Source organism: Drosophila persimilis, unplaced genomic scaffold (assembly GCF_003286085.1).
Source record: "Drosophila persimilis strain 14011-0111.01,24,50 unplaced genomic scaffold, DperRS2 tig00000579-arrow-pilon, whole genome shotgun sequence".
Lineage (NCBI taxonomy): Eukaryota > Metazoa > Arthropoda > Insecta > Diptera > Drosophilidae > Drosophila > Drosophila persimilis.
The window spans coordinates 1,257,118-1,280,044 of NW_020825322.1; the positions used below are offsets into that span (position 1 = coordinate 1,257,118).

Consider the following 22,927-nt stretch of genomic DNA (forward strand, 5'->3'; position numbering starts at 1 on the left):
AATTTTCGATTATTTATGCGGCTTACAGCACTTTTGGCCATATTTCTGCCTATCGCCGCAATTATCACCACTAAGGGCATAGAAAACAGCTGATCCGTCCGTGATACAATTTTGACGGTTTAATAAGCTTATTCTCGGCTAATTGCTGGATTTCGACAGTTTCGCAAGAATACAGAAGCCGTGTGCCGTGTGTAGCTGTGTGCAACGATCGACAGGGCATTGCGTATTTCGAGCACCAATTGCTGGCAAAAAGCAACATGTGAGTACTTGAAATGAATCAAATATAACTTTACAAAAGAGAAAAGGGCTTCAAATGCGATTGCGTCTGAATATTCCATGTTCCATGTTATATGTACATATGTGGGCTTGGTGCACGCTGGCGTGTCTGCGACTGCAACTGATAATGTTAGGGGGTGACGTCACATTTCAATGTTTTGTGCGCTTTGTTTTTTTTCAGGACCGAAAAGAGGCTGAAGGAGAGAATCCAGATGATGTCCTCCGAGGGAGAACTCATTATTGTTGATAGGAATGTCGCCAAGCGATTTGTTGGAGAGAGCAGGATGGGAAATGAAAATGAGCATCTTCACTTTGAGAATGTAAGATCTATTGTTTTGCGGAAGCTAATTTTGTGGTCATACTATCATAGGGATGATCCCCAGCCCGAACTCAGCGATACCCAAGCAAAACAATGGTACAACCAATTCTTCGATGAGGATCAGAAAATTCTCTTGGAACTGGCTGAAACAGCCGATGCCCTGGAAATAAAGAGGCTTTCCCATATAGCACGGCAACGGCTACTAGATGGTACAACACCTAAGAACAATTGAATAACTGCTCACGAGTTATATGTGTATAGCTTCGATTTCAAAGTTAAACTTGTCTAGTAGTTCCTCTTAACTGTTAAAACGAACTCACGAATTAAATGGTTCTGCAGATAATCACAGGGTTGTTTATCTTGAGATGAAGTCCCAGGACCGAAGAACTTCTTCGCTGCCATATCGAGTCGGAATCGCGACTTCCTCTGATGTCAACGAATTGCAAACACGAAAAGAAGAGAATCGGAGAGTGGGACAGGGAGAATATCAAAAATATACTCCAACGTTAAACAATCCTCTACACTGCTTCAAATTTGAGTAGTATCAAAGTGAAAGTGAAAATGGCGTGCGTTCTTTGAAAATCAATTTATTGTTGTCTCTGCCTGTGTGTCATAAGCACCCAAGACACAAGATTTTGCAAATTGATTGTAGAGCTTTTGCATATTTATTGTAGATATTGTACACTTAAGAACTCTTGTAGATTGATTGAAGGTGTAGATTGTAGATTTGAGTACTTTTGTAGAGTCCTTGATTGTAGAATCTCATTTAGATGTTGAACTGTTGGAGACTGCAGGATTAATTTTAGACTAATGAACTTATGTACTCCTCCTGCAACTTGCCTAAAACATCCCACCCGCTCCGCCCTTAAAATCCATGGACCTTCAGTTGATGGCCCTTGGCCAATCCGATCTTAGTCAGCCACTGGCAAATTTTCTCCCGTTGATCGCCTTGGAGCTGTATCACCTTCCCGTACTCCTGGTGCTCGACGACAGTGCCGTTGCAGGCAAACTCCTTCTTGCAGCTGCGTACAATTTTCTTGAGGTCGTACTCCTGCGAGAGACCCTGGACAGTGGTCAAAGTTTTGCGACCTTTGCGCTGCTGGATGCGGATGTGGACGAGTCCATCCTGGATATCGTCGTCGTTGCACTTCGAGGCATCCACAAAGGGATCGCGAGTGTTTAGGTTTTGGATCGACATTTCCGTTAATAGTCGCGCGTAAAAAATATACGATACAATAATCGAACTCTAAAAACGGAATACAAATTGAGAAAATCACAATGTGAATAAACTGCACCACACATTTACTTTGAAATACGGCAAGATTATGAAAGGCAACTTGATTTACCTTTCCCAGAAATTAAAAAAATAATTTTTTTTTGTTATGAACAATAAGACGACACGATATATACGGCTAGAGCGGCACAATGAAATGAATTGGGAAATCTTCTATTTCATGAAAACTGCACGGCCTGCTGCTTTGGCAGGTGTCTATGCCATTCATCTGGCAGGCTTGGAATCTTCAGTAGGCTATTCTTTGATCAAAAGCAACTGTCAATGCCCCCCTATGGGTTTCGTTGGGGAAACATTCACTTTTTTGGTAGTAGTGTGAGACAGACCTATTTATTTCTTGAAAAATATGTCTATTCAAAATTTTTAGAATAAAATTGTGGTGGAAACATAATTGTAATCTAATATTCAAGAAACGCCCTTAGAGATATAATAAAATCCGTTCACGTAGGAGACAGGTAAGATCCAAGACTACACATGAATCTATAAATAAACAGCGAATTGCATTCCGTAAAATTACAATAGTAAACTGTAAATAGCATTGAAAGGATTTTACTTACATTTCTTTAACAGACTAACATGAACGAAAGCGTCGTGCGACGCGACCCCGCCTGAAGGAAGCTGACCACGATCATGCCGCAGCGAGTGGCGAGTCCGGGCGACGACAGTCAGCGAGAGCGTACAGTCGCTGCCACGGTAGTCGGTCGTCGCCTGGTTGGGCGTGTTCTGAACGCCACCATCGTGATGGGAGCGATCGGGCGGCGTGTTAAGGCGAGGTCCGTCAGCAGCACGGGATGGGCTTCGGTCGGGGTGTGCAACTTGCTGTCCACGTAAGTGCTCAGGCAGCGGTAGCTCGGCGAAGTGTTGTTGATGTGGAGAGTGTGCGACATCTGAAAGTGGTTGCTCCGTGGTTTGCTCAACATCTTCGTGCATCAAAGGTATTCGGTTGTGTTTCGTTCAGCTTATTGAACAGCTCGTCCACGGTACAGGGATTCTACGGGCTTATTCCATGACTGGCACTATGAGTGGTGCTGGCGGGCGGAATGCCAACACAAACTTCATTTTTTTAACAGTGTTTAGAAATCGTTTTCCGAGTTTGTAAATGTAAACTATTTTTAGCAACTTCAAAGAGATGTGGCCGCAACCTGAATACTAATAAACCAAATTAATACAAATTGATCGCTTGTTTACCTAGCATAGGGGCCTAGTGTTGTGAAAAAGTGTTGTTCTTTCCGAAAGCAGGGGTGCATTCGGAATTTTCGATTATTTATGCGGCTTACAGCACTTTTGGCCATATTTCTGCCTATCGCCGCAATTATCACCACTAAGGGCATAGAAAACAGCTGATCCGTCCGTGATACAATTTTGACGGTTTAATAAGCTTATTCTCGGCTAATTGCTGGATTTCGACAGTTTCGCAAGAATACAGAAGCCGTGTGCCGTGTGTAGCTGTGTGCAACGATCGACAGGGCATTGCGTATTTCGAGCACCAATTGCTGGCAAAAAGCAACATGTGAGTACTTGAAATGAATCAAATATAACTTTACAAAAGAGAAAAGGGCTTCAAATGCGATTGCGTCTGAATATTCCATGTTCCATGTTATATGTACATATGTGGGCTTGGTGCACGCTGGCGTGTCTGCGACTGCAACTGATAATGTTAGGGGGTGACGTCACATTTCAATGTTTTGTGCGCTTTGTTTTTTTTCAGGACCGAAAAGAGGCTGAAGGAGAGAATCCAGATGATGTCCTCCGAGGGAGAACTCATTATTGTTGATAGGAATGTCGCCAAGCGATTTGTTGGAGAGAGCAGGATGGGAAATGAAAATGAGCATCTTCACTTTGAGAATGTAAGATCTATTGTTTTGCGGAAGCTAATTTTGTGGTCATACTATCATAGGGATGATCCCCAGCCCGAACTCAGCGATACCCAAGCAAAACAATGGTACAACCAATTCTTCGATGAGGATCAGAAAATTCTCTTGGAACTGGCTGAAACAGCCGATGCCCTGGAAATAAAGAGGCTTTCCCATATAGCACGGCAACGGCTACTAGATGGTACAACACCTAAGAACAATTGAATAACTGCTCACGAGTTATATGTGTATAGCTTCGATTTCAAAGTTAAACTTGTCTAGTAGTTCCTCTTAACTGTTAAAACGAACTCACGAATTAAATGGTTCTGCAGATAATCACAGGGTTGTTTATCTTGAGATGAAGTCCCAGGACCGAAGAACTTCTTCGCTGCCTTTCAAATCGTTCGCTCAAACCGGGGCAGCATTTACTCTAAGTCAGGGGTCGGCACGGCCCTGCTGCTGCGCTGCCGCTTACGTACACGTGTGTAACAGTGATCGTAATGCCATACCAATACCATAACTGTCTACGCGCACAAGCGCTCTAACACCTCGTTCTCGCTGAAACCCCAACATGATTTTGACAAAGCGAGACCGAGCCCAATCGAGTCCAAGCAACGAGACCCACATCGAGTCGGAATCGCGACTTCCTCTGCTGTCAACGAATTGCAAACACGAAAAGAAGAGAATCGGAGAGTGGGACAGGGAGAATATCAAAAATATACTCCAACGTTAAACAATCCTCTACACTGCTTCAAATTTGAGTAGTATCAAAGTGAAAGTGAAAATGGCGTGCGTTCTTTGAAAATCATTTAATTGTTGTCTCTGCCTGTGTGTCATAAGCACCCAAGACACAAACAAAACAATTGCCATTTAATCGCAGTGAAAACGAACTTTTCGGGGCTCTCACTGATGGAATTTAATTACAAAACCACCCGCTGCCTAGCGGTTGGGTGGGGGCAGGGTGTTCGCTGCTGCAGTGGTGGGAAGAGAAGAGTGCTAAGCAATACGGATAAGCCGGAAGGGGATTCCCACAAGCAGCTCGACAACTCTGGCTGGATGCCTGGATGCCAGCTGGATGTTTGACTGGCGGCTTAACACGCCAAAAATTGTAAGCCAAAGGCATGACAGAGGGAGACAGAGACAGAGCCGATGTAATTACACACGCGAGAGTGTATGTCTCTGTGTGTGGGAGAAACAGTGAGAGAGATTACGGTTGTTGTTATTGTAAATGTTATTTTTATTTGCACGTCAACCGCAAAACCTCATCCAGCCCGAAATTGAAGTAAAAACAAGGCTTAAACATCTTAAGGCAGCTCATTGTTGGGGTTTCCAAAATGATGACAACGCTTGAGGTTTTCTGCGGCTGGAGATGGAGATGGGCTCCGGCCGGGGTTCTTTCTTTTAGCCACGGAAACACGCGAACTTGAAGTCACGAAACCAAAGGAGCACGAAAACGCACATCTTTCCACAACCTTCGGCCCTTTTATGGATGTACCACGATTTATATTTATAGACTACAATATTCTACACATATTGATTTGATATATATTTGATATATTTTAATAACTTTGCAGAGCGAGTAACGAAGCATTTTCGATACCCGTAAGTACCTGCTCGTATCCTCCAGATATTAGGAGTTAGGATATACGCGCGTATCTTAAGCTATTATTGGATTGCTATATGGTTTTTAACAATATAATAGTTTTGTAACTAGTTCTGTTGTGCTCGAATATGTTGTAGATGCTTTCTAGAGCACGCACGAGGCACGGCTCTTATGCCACATCTCCAGTTATCTCCTTGGGTCCGTCCTTTGCCCCCAGTCCCTCTCGCACTGTATCTCTCCATCCTTTCCCTTTCTTTCCATTCCATTCTTCTTTTGCATTTCGGCTGTAATTGTTTGTTTGTTTATTTAGCCTGCCACCTGCCTGCCAGCAGATTAGCAGCAGGATTTGATGAGCACACGCTGTGCGCCAAGAGCACGACCGACAAAGCGGGACAAATACAGAGAAAGCCTGAGATCCAGAGAATGGCAGAAAGGACACACGATGGGGGTGTGGAGAGAGCTGCTAGAAATATTGCGCCAGCTAAAATAATTCACTGCAATTATATGCGAATGCTGGAAGTCCCACCTTCCTGTCCGTTTCGAGTGTTTGCTTAACTGTTTCACTACCCGCAGAAACCACGGGACCAAAGGACCAAGGGATATGCTAAGAACGTGCCGGGCACGCGACGCTCTCCATACCCTGTCAAATCGCTGGAAGTGGGACAATATCTACTCATAAGTTCCTTCGAGTGTAAATCTCAATTTGTAGTGTTATATACATGCTTATCTCGTGCACCAACCCCTGGCTCACTAGCCTCGCTCGCTAGCTTCGAAATGAGTAACATATCGCTCTTTCTCTCTCCGAGTACCCCCTGTAACCACTTCACTTTAGAATAGTCGGCTATCGACGCTGCTATCCTGTAATAACTGTGTGGGGGGTATAACCGTTTAAGCTTGGCGCATTCATAAACCTTTTTCCAGCTCGTCGTTTCCTTTTTCTTTTTTGGGCAATTTGGTGTAATTGAAAAGCGCTGAGCGGCTTGGAGTTCTGCAATGCCGAAACAGGGAAATAGGGGCGTGAGGGCGAGATTGATGGTAGAAAGGCAGCAAGGTAGCCATGGGGGACAGACGGCAGGCAGGCAAAGCACCAAAAGAAAATCAGGGCGCAGGACGCAGGACGCAGGACGCAGGACGTAGGGCGTTGGGCGAGCGGAGGCATCTCGACATCGGCAAAGTTTACTTATCATGGCAATGCCGCCATATCCGCTTGGTAATCGAAATTTCCAAAAGGGGCTATAGGAATGTGTGCACACCCACAGACACCTACCTACATACCCAAGCATACACGCATACTATTACCGCATGGAAGGGTGTTAAGCAGGTGTTTGATTCCCCCTCCGAAATATTCATTTGCATCTAGAGGAAATTGTTTTGGTTTCAATTTTTTCTCCCATCTTTCTCCTGTTTAGATTTTGGGGAGGATGATTCCAAAGGATTGTAAAATTCTGTTAAAAAGTGAAAATCATGGCCGATGTTCCCATGAAGAGAGAGAGAGAGAGAGAGAAAGAGTGCGGCTGGGTTGCGGATTCCTTAGGCATTCCCCTACGGAAACCCCTTGTGCGGTTGGAATTCCTCGGTTTAAGCGAAACGGGCCACATCCCCACCAAAAAACCACACCATCGGATCCAGAGCCCCAGTGTCTCCCATTGCCCCCATAATTGGCCAATTGTCGGGTGTCATTAACGGGACCGTCGTTATTGGCAAAGTCCCTGGGCGGACTGAGGTCCGGAGTGGCTTCACAAACTCCTGAATATTTCATCCGGCAGCCACTGAAAGCGTTCAACATCAAATATAACACACAAGAGGTGTTTACAAATTAAATTAAAGTTGAAAGCTCACAAAAAATAATGAAATGAAATGAGCAAAGTACTCCACAAAGGGCGGGTGTGCAAAGGAGAGGCCAGAGCTGTTTTCAAGGTGGGATGTGATAGATTGATGGCAACAGCAAATAAAAATTACAGTGGCAATTGGCAACCGGTCGCGCGACAGCATTCCAACAATAATAAAATCGCGGTGACAATTCAATTAAAATATTTCTACATAAATTTTCAACGCCCTGCCAAAAGCCGCTGAGTAGGCGCAACAGTATGAAAGGCCAGGTAGGTGGAGCTTGGGGGAGGCTGTGTGGGGAGCGAGTGGGTCCGCACTTACAAACAATCAAACCGCAGCGGTCATCGGTATGTGTGTGCGTGTGTGTGTGTGTGAGCAAGCCAATGATTGAATGAAAATTTCATGATTGTTCCGTTGATGTGGCGGAAAGTAGCGGAACAATGGGAAGGAAATAAGGAAAACGGCTGGCAATATCTCTATAAAAGATCCTTTATGTACAGATGCACTTATGTATGAATTTATACATATGCACTCATATGACCGCAAATTGCATTATTCATAAAGGATTTTATGTGTGTGTACGCATCTTCTATAAATAGTCGAATAACAGAATAATTTGGGTACCAGCGTTGACTGACTCACATAAACATCTACAGATGTATGGCCTAATCCCCGAAACAGAAAGATGTATCAAAGTGAGATAGAATGCCGTCCCTTTGATGAGGAGTTCAGTTCTACTACGATTATAATTCCCATTCCCATCAGTTCATGAATTGCAAAAACCCACAAACGGAGCGCACATGTGTGTCGCTGAGTGTGGTGTGAATATCGTCAAGTGTTTCGCTGTGGCCACCTTAAGCTCGCTGACAAATTTTCCATAGAAAAACCCACAGAATGTAAGGGACACATCCATCCATCTCCATCTCCATCTCCATTTCCATCTGTGCGAATAGCCACCTCCTGCTCCTATGTTGTATCGTGAATGGCGTACACTGGTATGTATGTATGAAATTGAAATGATAACAATAAAATCTAACAGAAAAACACACAAATTTCCACCCACAAATTGTCCACACACTATCCTGTTGCTGGGTTCCGTTTCTCCGTTCCGTCCTGTTATATTCTTTTCTGTTCGGGAATGTTCCGTTCGTCCTGTGTGCTCCCACTGGCATCCTGTCTATCCACCGTAGTACCTCCTCGTTGACATTGTCATCTGGCATGGACCCGACACCCGGCACCCGGCACCCGGCTCCCGGCCTGGGCAACAACATTAGCAACAACACCATTTTGCGGTTCCTGACAATTCGTCAGACATTGTTGACACAGTGTCTGAGCAGTTTGGTTTTCGTTTCTGTCAGGGGCTGCTTTCTCCTGTCCATTGCGGTTGTTTGCGATTGTCCGCAACACTTTTCTTTCACTCATACGTCCAATTTTGGTTTCTTTGTACCAAGTACACGGTGAGTACGAGGCTGTATGGTTTACGTATGTAAAGGAAGTAAATATATTATATGTACCCATCCATCTATATATACCTTAATACCTTATACCTTAACAGAATAAGTGGAGGTCTATATTTCAGTATCTTGTATCTAAGTACTGGATATCAGTCGAATAATCATAAAAGATAGAATTGAATATTTTGTGTTTGTGTTTTTGGAGTCCTGCTAAATTATTGCCAGGGTATCCTGGGTATCAATAGCCTTCCAGTTTGTTAGATTCTCATGTTGTTGGTGTAACATCTGCAATAGCAACAGACAGGAGAAGCAGCATCCTAACCACAGGTGAGATTTGCACAGTTTGTTTAATTCATTCCATTTAATATTTTTGCTGAATATTTGAAAGTTTTCCTCGCATTTGACAATTCGATTTATTGCCAGTCAAAAAAGCTTTACTTCGGTTTAGGGTTTCCGCTTGGCAAGCATCCGAAAATTAACCGAGAAATCTATTTGGAGCGGGCCTTTTTCCGTGAGTTCTGTTTTTCACATTTGCCTGTTTATTTAGATTTTTACAATTTTTGTGTTGTTGTTTTTTTTTTTTTTTGATGGCTGGTACCCATGGCAAAGGGTCAGACAAAGGGAATGGAATCAAATGAAAACCAAGTTTGATGTGAATTGGTATGCGTTTGATTATTCCGTCATTGGAAGTGGCTTAGCTTATTTCCTTTAATTAGCAATTCCTAAAATTCCAATATCAATTAACACCCCCTTTTGCAGCATCCATAGAGCACAGCTCTCGAAAAGGTAGGAACATTTGGTATATGAAGACTTTCCCAGAGCTGACTATATCTTTACATTTCTGAACCAATATGTGAAAGCTATATTATATTCGACTGATCTGGAAGGGTATCCGTATCAGAAGTTCAAGCTCCACCCTCGTAACGTACATAAATATATATGTATAAAAATCCCATTCAGTGTAATCCGTGACTATTACCTGGGAGGAAACTAACATGTGTTGCGTTTGTTAATAAATTTTAAATGTGCATAATAATATTTTGACGGTACTTGCTGCCATACCTATTCTAAGCTTCCTTTTTGTTTCGCCAAAACTCCGGTTTCCGCATTGTTTAGGTTTCTGTTTTCCAGTACTCTCTTTTGTTTTTGCATTTTGTTTTGATTTTGCCCCAGGCACAGGTGGCAACTCTGGTTGTAAGCCTTTTGTAAGTCGCTTTATATGCATACCCTAACAGAGGGAGTTGATGCTTTTCGAACGCAGGGAGTACTGTTTCTTTAGTACCTTAGATCTGCAAGGGTATCTGAAGCTTCGGCCAACGAAGATAGACTTTCCTTCTTATTTAGCTTGGTGTTTGCGCTTTCCCTCATTTGGCACCACTTTTCCCGCTTTGCCTACCGAAAACATTCGAATGGGGCAGGACACAGGCAAAAGTCCTTTTTCTGACATGTTTTATGCCACCTGCTGCTCTTGCTGCGCTGATGCCACTCGTACCGCCATTGTTGCTGCTGTTGTGGTTGCTGTTGCATGTTCCCATGGCTGCCGCTGTTGGCTGCTGGCTGCTGGCTGTTGAATGTTGTGTCTGTGTCTGTGTCTGTTTCTGTGTATGTTGCTGGTTTTGGTTTCTGGCTTAAATTGCTGTTGCTTGTCTTTTATGCACGGCTTTCGTGTTATGAATTTTTCAATTCCATACAAATTTTTATTTTACTTTGCGCGCATTCCTCTCTCTCTCTCTCTCTCTCTCTGTATATTTCAACGTTGGGATAGTGGGACTCCCCTGAAAAGTGTTGATGCTGTTTTCCGCTTTGCTTTTTTTGCTTCTGCCGCTGCAGCTGCTTCTTGGCCTGATCCAATGTTGCTTGTTGCTGCTGTTTGCTGCTAAAGTTTGTGTTAAAACAAACAGCTTTTAAAAATATCCGCATCATGATGCATGGCACATTTCCAAAGCTTTAGGGGACTCTGCTAAATTCTTTTGTTTTATGGGTAATTCAGCCACTCAAACTTCACTGTCATCGGCTTTCGGAAACTCGATGACAAAATTAAAAATTAATATTAAAAACTTTTAAATGGAGTAAATGGATGCGAAAACTGAAGACTTATCCAGCACCCTCTTTACCCATTCACCCTCTTCCAACCCAATGTAATTAAGCGATTTACAATCCGAGTGTCGTTCAAGATATTTAGTTTAAGCCGTTGCGATAAGAGGTTTAGGGAGTTAAGTCTTATTGTGTCATGGCGCCATGAAACTTTAGTAAATTCGAATGAAAAATTTGCATTTCCACGCCACTGGCTAAGAGCACGGTGCCCTGGACTAAGACCAGAAAACATTTAATTACAAAAAATACAGGCGCATCCAACAGGGGAATCCCCTCTCTGCAGTAATCAAGGAGCATGGAGCATAAACACATAGGCCAGTCGCTAATCCCTATTTCTTTGTAAGATCTTTACTTATTTGTCACTGGTTTTTTGTACTTTCCGTGGGTCCGTAGGTCCGAGAGCAGTGTTGACTATTCCTGGGTCTGCCCTTCAGCTCAATCCGTTCAAGATATCCGAGAACAAGATCCAGCCACCACGTCCCGACGACACCTTCAGCGTCCACTCAGCTGTCTGGACGAGCGACTCGTCGTTGACCAATGTGGGTGTCTTCCAGGCAAACCTCATCGGCCAGGCTCTGCTGTAGGCATGTCTATAGCTCTTCCTCCTTCCGGTGCATTTAGACCTCCGCCAGTGACCTGGAGGGCCTCCAGTAGGGCGGAGGTGGACAGCACAGGATCAAGGTGGAGCCAGGTGGCTGACCAAGGAGTAACTTGTTCCATAACCCGTTCATTCCATGGGGGAGAATGCGCAAAATCCCCTTCTGCAGTCTGCTCACCGTGGACCAAGTGGATGGCCTTTGGAAGCTGGTGGCGCCTGAGTGTCTGCCGGTGACGTACAAATACGGGAGATACTAAAATCTGTTCTATGGCATGCGGTTTTGCTTTGATTATTAAATATATTTGATTATTATATATGAATAAATGATACTGCGGCTGGCGGCTAGCTGAACCCACCTCGAGGGTGCTGGCTGAGCAATGGACACGGCATTATCCCGGACAAGGGTAATGCTAAGGCAAGTCGGGGAACTGAACCAGGGCCAAGGCTAGAGGTGCCTGGCGGGCAGGCAACTCGTTTGCCCCTTCCGGCCAGCGGTCACACCTCGGACATGGCGGGAACAGCCAATGTCAGTTGTATTACTACTGCCAAAAAAACGACTCGCTGGAGTCTCGGACAATCTTCGCTTTAAAGCTAAACCATGGAGTACCGATTGTGGCGTTAGAGGAGAATTACTTTTACATATATTTATCTATAAATGAGTTAAATTATATTTTTGAAATGGCACGTCCAAACGGTCTGAAAGGTTCTGCTCCCGAAAATAACCTTCCTATCTATTTGTCTTTTAGCTTTTGTGCCGTAACATTTTCAGGTGTTTAATTGTGCCAGAGTTCATTTTGAACATGGCTGCTCTGGGTGGAATGCAGGGGGGCCGAGGGTGGCACTGAAAAATGAACAATTCAGAGTTTTCCCAGCGGCAGAGTGTGCGGGATGCGGGGGTGGGTGGGTGGGTGTTCGATGTGACAGTAGTTGGCATTGTTGTTTTAATAGGCCGCCGGTCATGTTCAGCAAACATAATAGAGTTTTGCGTCAGTTGCAACGTTTTACCTCCTATGGCATGCCCCCTTTCCCTCACCATCGGTGCCCCTCGTGTGCGAGCCCACCATAGAATTTCCATCGACAGGTGCCCATTGCTTTCATTGCATAAGCTGGAAAATGCTTCAGTTAAGCAGTTCCGAATTTCCCGTGTATTAGTGTCCAGGTGTGTCTCTAGGTGTGTGCTGTGTGTGTCTGTGTGTGTGTAGCATAGATGGCATTATGAAGTCGAGTGTCCTTTTTTCGGTTTTGCGGTTCCTATGGTTTGTTTTTTTTTTGTGGTGAAACTTTTGAGAGAATTTAGGATATGGTCAATGTGGGGAATGAGTCTCGAGTTTACCAATTATCAGAAATATAATTTTAATTATACATACAAACATTTTGCATACAATTTTATCGCTCTATAAAAGCCGAAAGTTTTCTTGTTTAGCCTCCCAACGAGAAGAAAAAGAATTTCCCTGGGAAAAGTTTCATCGAGAAATCTGAGAACATTTTTTTTTTTTTTTTTTTCTTTTACTTTGGGATCTGGATTCAGGCTTGCTATTAGCTTAAGGACTTACTTGAATTCTTTGAGTAATCTCTTAGTGATGATAAGGGGGGAACTATTGATACGGACATATGTAGAAAAAAATATTTATTTGTGAGTATTTAGAGGCTACTGAAACAGTTTTGCCGACTCTTATTGGGGGCTGTTCCGGACTTGGAAATTCCCGAAATAATATAGTTATAGAGAGACCATATAACAGGCATCTTTGTCCACAAATAAATGACGTATACTTTTGGAGAGTCCTAATGATAAGGATACAAAAATGAATATTTACGGCGTGTCCCTAAATACGGATACGGATACGTAAGCGCAGAACTACGGACGCTTTTACGGGCAAAGGCACGGACAAGGCAGGAAAAAGAAAAAGATGTTCGGATTGAATTTGCATGTACCTTCTGCCCGTATTAAATAATTAAGGTCGGGTCTGGTGTGGGGACTATTTCCGAGTCCTTTAATCCTTGGAGACTACTGATTAATAATTGCAGTGCTGGATTGGCACTTAACAGCAATGATTGCGAATAAATTAGGTAGGGGGGGAACGAAAGTTGGAGACCAGCTTGAAACTTTTCTTGGGCCGCACGCCGTCCGTTCGTCCTTTGGGTTATACACTCGTTATCGTACACATCCTTGTCATTATGATTATGGCTCGTACATTGCTACTAATCACACTCAGAGGCATTATACACATTAGATTCGAAAGGCAAATAATAAAGCACAAGTCCGCACACACACAGTGGAGGAGCAGGACACCGCTGCAGTGGGAGGAGAACCAAAATTATTTCTTATTGAAGCAAGCAACAGCTGCCAGAGTTCTATCCGTTGTTACTCCGTTGGTTTTGTTGTTTCTGGTTTTGTTGTTGTTCTTGTTGTTCTTGTTGTGGGTGTAGCTTTTTCTTCTTCTTGGCCTTCTACTCATTTGGTTGTAACTATAGCAACCTTTGACCACATTCGTTGCCTTTGCTGCCGCTGCTGTTGTTGCTGTTGTTGCTGTTGTTGCCCTGTGGCCTATGGAAGCGACAAAATAGGACGGAAAAATTGAAGCAAAAGAATGTCTCTTCTCCTGTCAACCCAGCTCTTTTCCTATCCCCTACTGGCTGTGGCCTCTCCGTGGCCCAGTATCTCCCATTCAGTGGCCATACAATGATGCTTTTGGTCTGGTCTCAGTTGTCCTGAGTCCCGATGCAAAACGCAGTCCTGAAGTTTCTTTTATGTGGGTTTTGGCTCGCCAAGGGAACAACACATTTCTTATTTGCGATTGTTCCTTGCAGAATGAGGGAATATGTACTTGTTAGAAAAGGATAATTAGGTGCTATGTATAAGGATTTGATGTGAATGTTTTCAGCATAACAAATATCTGAATCTATTAAATGATCAGACAGCTCATAGAATTACCCTTGCATTTTTCAACTCTAGGATTATTTGTAAATTCCCCAAATAGCAAGGTACAAAAATCCTTTGAATATTTACTATTTCGACACTCAAGTGAATGTTTTTCGCACTGGAAGACATTTTGTAAATAGTTTTGGTTATCAATCCAAATACTCAAAGAAGAATCTGAATGACTGAATATCTGAGACCTAAATATCGCTCTGAATTTTTCCCACATTTTCGTCTCCGAAAAATATTCATACTTTTTTTTTTTAAATATCTTCCTTATCTCTGCTGCTGTAGTTTCTGGTCTGAAATTGTCTGAATACGAAAGGTAAACAAAGGAAAACCTCCGCCAAAGGGAAAACAGCAACAGGAAAATGCATTCCAAACATATTTCAAAATGTTTTCTTCAGACTGTGATCCCAGAATGTCATTTGACATTCCCACCACCCAAAAAAAAAAAAAAAAAAAAATATTGCAAAGAAAAGAAGGAACAAAAAAATACGGATTTTGTTGTCGTTGTCAGTGGGGTTACAACTTCCTTGGGCCAGGAAGACGCCGGAACTGACTACGGAAATGAGTGAGAAAAATCTACAACACACTCAACGCTCGTTCTCTCACTACTGTTCCCTCTCTCTCTCTCTCTCACTCTGTGGGCAGGGTGTATTTATATCAGGTGATGGCCACTGATAAATTAGCCATTTTTGTCCCAAATATTGACAAATATTCCTTCGAGTTTTGCACATTGATTTTTCCTGCCATACATCAACTAAAACATCCAATCTGACGAATCTTAAATATAAGCGCGAACATTTCAAAACGTTTCGACACATACGAGTGTGCAGAATTTTCTCTTGGCTTTTTCCAGTGATGCCTATATATTATTGCGTTTGTTTTCTATATTCTGGCATAAGTGATGATAACGAATTAACAACATAATATTACAGTCAGGAAGGTAACCCCTCGGCGTGGGAATCGGGGGCTCGGATATGCATCTGGTATTGCCCGTGTCATTCCCGAGGTCCTTGCTGTATCTGCCGTACACTGATTGAAATGATTCCCCTATTAATTTATACAAAATCCTTGTGTCGCGCGAGTAAAACCACTCAGGAGCGCTCTCTGGGAATGCCTCACCCTACATTAATACACTCTGAGGCTCGATGGAGTGGTCTCTCTCGGACTAAGGGGAAATTTCGTGTGAGCTAAAAATAGTCGGGAGCAGACGAAACAATCAGTCGGGTGGCGTTCGTCTCGGCTCGGCTTTTACACTCACTCAGCATTGAGTGGGAGCAGATAGATTCCGAAGCAGCCACTGTGGAGGCGTAGGGGCGTTGGGGCAGGCAGGAACAAGGGCGGAGGAAGGGGCTGTGGCTGTGACTGTGGAAGCAACATCAGCAGCAGCAGCAGCAGCAGCATCAACAGCAGCGGTAGCAGTAGCAACAGTCGAGTTACCGACTCGATGCAGCGCGGTGGCACATTCCAGATACCGTTACGCTTAAGCTTTCAGTCTACGTCGAGTTGGCCACGTGCACGGACACGTCGAGTCGATTCGAGCGGTTCGCGTGCCCCAATCACGTTCAAGAAACAACTGAGAAACAGCATAACAAAAACATCGCGTTCGCGGTTCGTTCACAAAATCCAAATAAAACTCTAGTGAAAAGCGCCTCTCAGGATATTACTTTGGTTAATTCAAATAAAAGTTATATTTTTGGTTAAAATAATTTCGTTTTTGTTGTAATTTTTTGTCTGTGGAAATTCGAAAGTGTGAAAAGTGTACCAATGTGCCGGCTGGGGAGAAATGCGCGCCAAAAATTGATAAATATACTTCGAGAAATGTAATAGCAACATTTCAAAGGAATCTGAACAACAGAAAAAGTATACAAAAATTAATTTTTTCCCAAATGGAAAATGTTTTTGAATTTCAATTAAATTGGTTTTGGAAAAACATTAATTTTTTCGTCAAATGTCAATAAAGAAATAAATAAAATATGTGTTCAAACTAATATCTTAATACAGATACAATATCTTTAATAACCAATTAAAAAGTTTAAAGTTCAAACAAAAATTGTGTGAGTGTGAATATCGTATGTTTTTTCTAGCACAGAAAACCAATATTATTTCAAAACATTAATTAGTTTACACAGAAATATCAATTTCCAAAGCATAACAGAATGGAGAAACACCCAAAAAGAAAACAAATATGCAATAAATTCAGCTAAATATGGAATAATAATAATAATCTCCAGAGTAAGCAACAACAATATCAAGTTTTAAAGTGGAAAAAAAACGCAGCATTTTTTGGAGCAGAATCAAATCTGCATTTAATGAGCTTGAGCCTCGGCCCCAAAATGTAGTTTTAATGAGTTAAAGTTGAGTTTGAATTTGGATTAAAAATTGCCGGAAGAAGCTCCTTTCAGCTAAGCCTTGGGGAAATGGAAAATACGAGGATAGAAAAACAGACGGGTCCATTGTGTATCTATGTGTATATTTCTTTCTTGTCTTCTTTATAATCACAGCTACTATTTTTCCATATTTTATTGAAAGATGTGTAGTTTTTTACAAATGCCTTAAACTATTTTTGAACATTCGATGGGTTATTCGTTCTATACACTTCTTATGATGAATATTGGTTTTCCTCATTCCTGCTTCCTCATTTATACAGTAAACATCGGGTCTTGCCATCAGATTTTAAATTAATAGTACGATTTGTTAAACAAATTTCCTGTCTTTTTATCAATTTTTTCTGTTTATTTTTGATTAATCATAATCATTAATTCTTTGTCTTTGTGTATTTGAAAACAAGTTCCATTTAGGCAATTTGCACTGTATTTTCTGTGTATCCCATATAGACAAGTTTGGGGCCACTTAGCGAATTGGCAGACATATTTTTAGACCTAGCCCAAATAGTAAAAAACAAGAACAGAATGAACGAGAAAGAAACACATAAAATAGACGACATAGCGAAGCAGCAGAGGATAGAAAAGCCAAAGCGAAGCAAAGCAAAGAAAAGAAGAAAAGAAAAGAATTGAGAGAAAATTCATTAATAAAAGGCGGCAACAAAAACAAGAGCAAAAATTAAACGCCTGCCACCAAGTTTTTCCCCCACCCCAAGCCGCTTGTCCGACACAGCTGTGATCGAAAAAAAGCACAAAAAAAATAAGGAACAAAATCGGAAAAATGAAAATGAAAATTATTACACATGCGTAATAGGCGCGGTGTTGTTGAAAAAGATTTGCCTCTCAGAAAACAACAAATTTTGATAGCGGCAAGTTTGAGGAAGGTTTTCCTTCGATTTGCCCCTGGATACCCCAGAACGCATTTAGCGGTTGAGGGTATAGTTCTTTTTCCGATTGACATAAGCTGAAATTCCTTTTCTCTCTTAAAAAATGCCTTTGTGACAGTCTGATATCAGCCTTGAAACACTCTATAACAAACTTCTTTGAAGAACATTCAAGACTATCGAAAGATTCCTACGCATTCTGCTAAGCCTAACCCCCTGAGGGCTGCCATGCCCCAATGCCAGTCAACGAAAGGTAATTATTATTATTATTATTATTATTGCTAATATTTATTGAGCCCGATATTGATAGCAATTATAGTTTTATCCGTGAATTGTTCTTTAATCCTTTTTGTTAACGATTGTTACCCTTGTTTTGTCTCTTCTGTCTAGCATTTTTTACATATCTGCTTAAAGAGCACTCGTCTAGTCGACTTAGTTTTGACGATTCCCACTAAGTTTTTTTAAGTTTTCTTTATTTTGTCGCCGCCTCAGTGAATTCTCTCGACTTCCACTACTCTCTCTCTCTCTCTCTCTCTGTCTCTCTCGTTCCCTTGTACATCTCTTCTCTTCCGTCGGATGCCAAAGTTTTGCATTATGTTCATCTGGTTCGACTTGTCTGTGGCGGCGGGGCTCTCCTCCCAATCCCAATCCGTTGGGCCCCACATATGTGGCTCAAGGCTGTCGAGTATACGCACTTTTTGCGCCATCGTCGATTTCTTATTCATCTTGTTTTCCATTTTCCGCTCTTTTTCTCATTATAATTTTCCTCTTCTTGAGCATGTTTTTCCCTCAAAAAATTTGTGCAAGGCAAACAAAATGTTTGCGGTAAAGTTTTTTCTTCAATTTGGGTTGTTCTTTGACACCATTCTTGGAAGGGACAACAATTAACCCTTTGCTGACGAAAAATCCAAGAACATGTTGTTTCTACTTTTATTTATTTAAGTTATTTTATGTCACTTTAATTATGATTTTGTATAATTTATAAGTATTTATTGTACGCGACATAAGGGTCAGCCAAGGTTACAGTCAGATATGTAGCTTTAAAACACTCGATTTAAATAAAAAATACTTGTATTCCTTCCAGGAAATGCAAATATCTATTAAAAATCATATTATTCTCTGCAACAATATATGTATGTACTAGTGTGCTATTATTGTGCGTTTTTGCGTACAACTTTAAATTTGCATAAAGCAGATTCATCATACACACACACATATAACCGAATAAACTGGTTTTTGTTTAAACATTTGTATGCAGTCTTCCCCTTCATTATTTAAGCGTCATTTATTTTTATCTCTCTGAATTGGTGGGGGATTAATTTTATTTCAATTTTTTGTTCCATTTATTTCAATAAAATTAAGCCAAAAGTTTTTTTTTGTGCCGTTAAACCCAAACTTCCTTTAACGATTTTCCTTTCTGGATTTTCTCTTTTTGGTTAGCTTAAATGCCTTCCCCTAGCCAGCGCTACCCCCCCTCCCCCTCTCCCTGGCCGACTGACCCTCTGACTCTTTTGTAGGAAAAGCAACAGGTTCTCTCATTTGTGAGGATTTCTTGTTATTTGTTTGTCGTTTTTGTGCTTTTGTATTCATCCCCGTATATTATTTTCATTTATTTTTGTGTGTTTATTTCTGCCCGAAAGCCCTTTGCATTGTGCTAAATTTTCCAGCACTTTTCCCAGGGAATGTAAAACTAATTGCAGCTGTAGTCAGAGGGGATTACCATTGGGAAAAGCGGAAAGGGTACTGCCACTGCAGTGTTACGCAGTTAACAATATCAACGCAATCGCATACAACTAATCAGAACAGAAAAAGAGCGAGCAGAAAAAGAAAAAGAAAAAGTTGGCAAAAAGGAGGGGAGCAAGCTCCCAAAAGAGAAAAACGATTTCAATAAATGTCATAAATTTACCCGACAACTTTACAAATAGCAAACTGAGAGTGGCAGGGCAGGGAAAATGGGAGAGGAAAAAGAGGAAATGGCTTCTTTCCATTCCTTATTTTTCTCAGAGCGCTTTTCCATCCAGACCAGACCCCACCCTGCTCCTGATTATCGTCCGTGCTTTGCTGTCGGCTTGTAATCGCTTTCATTATGAGCAGCACCACCACCAAAGAAAAAACTGACCAAAAATAATAAAAAAAAAAAATAAGAGAAAAGAAAAGAAAATGCAAAATGGCATGAAAATGGAAAACCAACATTGCCATTTCAACAAAGAAAGAAGAAAGAGATCGCTTATGAATGAAAGCGAATGAAAAACTAAAGCTTTCACTTTTTGCCAGCCTTAAGTTCTGTTTTTTATTTGATTTTCGCTTTTTATTTTTGTTTACACTCGCAATGATGAGCTTAAATGGTTGCCTTGTAAAGTCTATAGCCGTAGAATATATCCTTAATATATGTAACTTTTATATGCATACGAGTATATCTTTACCACTTTGCTGCGGTTTAAGTTCGCGTTTTTTATTTTTCCTTTTCTTTCCTGTTCTGTTCTGTTCTTCTTTTTTTTTTGCGGCAACTGCAGAAATTTGTGCCACAACAAAGCCAAAGATGTAAAGTGGAAATACTCATGTAAATACATGTATATATGTACACATCTATACATACAATATATAATATATATGTATGTACATATATTGTAGTACATCTGCACATTGTTATAGGAGCCGGCTGCTATATGACCTGATTGCGGTTATGCGTTCAAGACTTGGGTAAATGTTTCTGGAAACGAACGAAAAGGGCAACAAGACAAGATAAAAATTAAGACAAATTACTTTTTGATATCCCCCCTTAAATCGTTAAACGTGAGCTTTAAAGAGAATAATTAAGATATGCAAAAATGAGAGTCATTAAATCGATTTGGCAAAACTAAACAAATGAGAACCACCAAAGAATGATATCTTTAGCTGCAAATCAGACCACAAAAAAACAATAGAATAGCGATATGATATGTATGCCTAGAGGGGGCTTGACAGGGATTACGGTGCATTTTTGTGGCCAACACATAGGCTTCGATCAATTAAAGTAATTCCCCAAGGCAAACAGGAATTAAATGCGATATATTGTACTCGTAGTGACGGGCAAATGGTGAATACTCGTAGGAATGTGGCATGCCTCTGGGCAAACAAACGGAGTTTGTGTTGTATCTCGATGCATCGCTGCAAATTTGCTAACATTCTGCTCCCATGATTTTATTTAATTTTAAAATTAAAATTTTTTCTCTTTATCCTTTTTTTTTTTTTTTTTTTTTGTTATATGCGATGCGTGCGTATAGTTTGCCATTATTTGCCTGCTTTGTGCGACGAAAATTGCAATATTAAATTGTAGATTGCATTGTCATCAGAAAATGCTGAAATTGTCTCGTTGTTTTTAGTGTGTTTGTAGCTATTTATTTAGCTTTTGTTGGCCACTTTTGCCTGCATTTTCGGTTGTATGGATTGGGACTGTTCTCGTCGCTAAAATTCCGTGTCTGTTCCCGTTGTGTTGGCCATTGGTGAAATTAGCTGAAATTACAAAACCGCACACGAAAATACAATCTATAAACACGAAATCCATTACTAAAGGTGGACTGATTGACACCGAGGCTACTGCTCTGCTGCTCTGCTACTCTGCTGCTCTGCTAGTCTGCTGCTCTGATGACGTTGACGTCAGCTTCAGCTTCGGCGTCAACCTTCGCAGAAAACTAAAAGAATTTGGTTCAAGTGCCAAATGAAATATTGACTAGGCAACGGGGCAGCGTCGCTGCGATAGCCACACCGAGTGGTTGAGACTTTGAGGCATATGGCGGCGCGTGTGTGACCATTGCCATCCACCAGCGCCGTCTCCTCCTCCATGGGGTCGCCTCTTATCCACCCAGTCAACCCAATCACTCACGCACACTCACACGCCCTTACACCGACGGATACGGCTATCATGTTGTTGTTCTAAAATAATAATAAACATGGAAAATATTTACTCCTTATAGACCGCAGGGTATCCGCGGGGATATGCGAACTGGGAAATACTATGCTCTTGTTTTGGTAGAGATCGAAATGACTGATGAACGGAGCGGACTGCTTAAGATCCAAAAAATTCGAAGACTTGCCTGTTGTTTTTTAAATTTTGACATTTTTTATTGCTATACAGAAGAATTTAGATCGAGCCTTGGGGGGAGCCGCAATCATTCGTTTCAATCGTCCTCAGAGCTGGTATTCATCTGTGTTGACCTTACAGGGTAGCCATTCGGTCGATTGCTTGGAAATCCCTGCCCGAGACGCGTGCTTGCGACGCTCGTCGACTCTTGTGGTTGTTGCTGCTTCTGCTGCTGCTGCTTCTGCTGCTTAGTTGTGGTTGTAGTTGTAGCTGCTGCCGACAACTACATAAACAGCTGTCATGGCCCTGCGAGCAATGCAGTCGCTGCTCTGCCGCTCTGGTCGTCTGTCGCTCCTGCTGGTCGGTCTCTCTTCTCTAGGAGTATTTCTGCTCTCCGTTCCTCTACCTCTCCCTCTCTCTCTCCTCCTACTCTACGGCTTGGCGCTGGCTGGCCTCGCCTCGTGGCGTCTGCCTCTTTCTAATAATAAATTGCCGAAGAATTTGTGTTTGCCGTGGGGCTGACTGCAGCAGCAGCAAACATGTCTGCCAGCTTCTTCATCGCCGTCTTCTTGTCTTTCCATACCTGTTACTCCCACAGACGACGGGGTGTACTGTATTCGAGCATCAGTAGCGGACAGAAACAAAAAACGGCAGCATCCACAGATAATTTGAGTTATGGAGTGCTGTAATTTTCAAAAAAGGTTTAAGATAAAGTTATTTTATATAGTAGGAGAACGATGAAAGACTTACAGTTTTGTTGCAATTCCATTCATAAAGAAGTATCGAAAAAATGAAGCAATAGGTATCCTGTATTCGTAGCCATGCTACGATATTCTACTGTTCTCCTTGCTGGTATTTTATACGATTTTTATTTTCATATATTACATACATACATATGTATGTATATGTCTCTGCTCTCCATCCCGACCATCTTAAAGGTGCAATAGAATTTTCCACTTTCACTTTTCTTAGCATTTCCTAAGGTTCTGTTCTGTTTTGTTCTGTTGTGCCTCTCTTTATGCTGCACTGCTTATACGGCCTTTCATCAGCTTCTGTCTGCGTCTCCGTCTCCATCTACGTCCCCGCCCCGTCCCCGTCTGTCTCTGGCGATAATAAGCTGTAACATGATGTGAATTTCCCAACACGCTGACAATTCTATTCGACTATAAACCTGCATAGACACTCGCACAGGCACAGGCACAGGCACACGCACACATGTGGGAGGGAAGTGTGCCAGTGCTGTCAAGGTTAGGCACAGTGTCTGCCAATATGCACACACACTTGTCGCACACTTATGTTCTGTTGGTTCTTGGAATATCCTTTAATTAGGCAATCATTTTCCATTCAATTTCCTTCGA

At 41.9% G+C, this 22,927-nt stretch overlaps 3 protein-coding genes and 1 long non-coding RNA gene across 4 annotated transcripts; 3 read left to right on the forward strand and 1 right to left on the reverse strand.

Moving 5' to 3' along the window:
- Positions 1-205: 205 nt before the first annotated feature.
- On the forward strand, positions 206-910 carry LOC113566164 (E3 ubiquitin ligase complex SCF subunit scon-3-like). Its single transcript, XM_026990532.1, has 2 exons — positions 206-259; positions 458-910. Coding segments are annotated over exons 1-2 (372 nt in total). The 5' UTR covers positions 206-257; the 3' UTR covers positions 828-910.
- A 548-nt stretch (positions 911-1,458) lies between these two features.
- On the reverse strand, positions 1,459-1,833 carry LOC6598237 (eukaryotic translation initiation factor eIF1). The gene has a single exon (XM_002023343.2). The coding sequence runs from the start codon at positions 1,791-1,793 to the stop codon at positions 1,461-1,463; it is 333 nt and encodes a 110-aa protein (XP_002023379.1). The 5' UTR covers positions 1,794-1,833; the 3' UTR covers positions 1,459-1,460.
- Positions 1,834-2,288: 455 nt separating this feature from the next.
- Positions 2,289-3,062, forward strand: LOC113566153. The gene is made up of 2 exons (XR_003408959.1): positions 2,289-2,341; positions 2,457-3,062. It is a non-coding gene; the product is annotated as an uncharacterized LOC113566153 (long non-coding RNA).
- A 280-nt stretch (positions 3,063-3,342) lies between these two features.
- Positions 3,343-4,047, forward strand: LOC113566165 (E3 ubiquitin ligase complex SCF subunit scon-3-like). Its single transcript, XM_026990535.1, has 2 exons — positions 3,343-3,396; positions 3,595-4,047. Coding segments are annotated over exons 1-2 (372 nt in total). The 5' UTR covers positions 3,343-3,394; the 3' UTR covers positions 3,965-4,047.
- Positions 4,048-22,927: the final 18,880 nt, after the last annotated feature.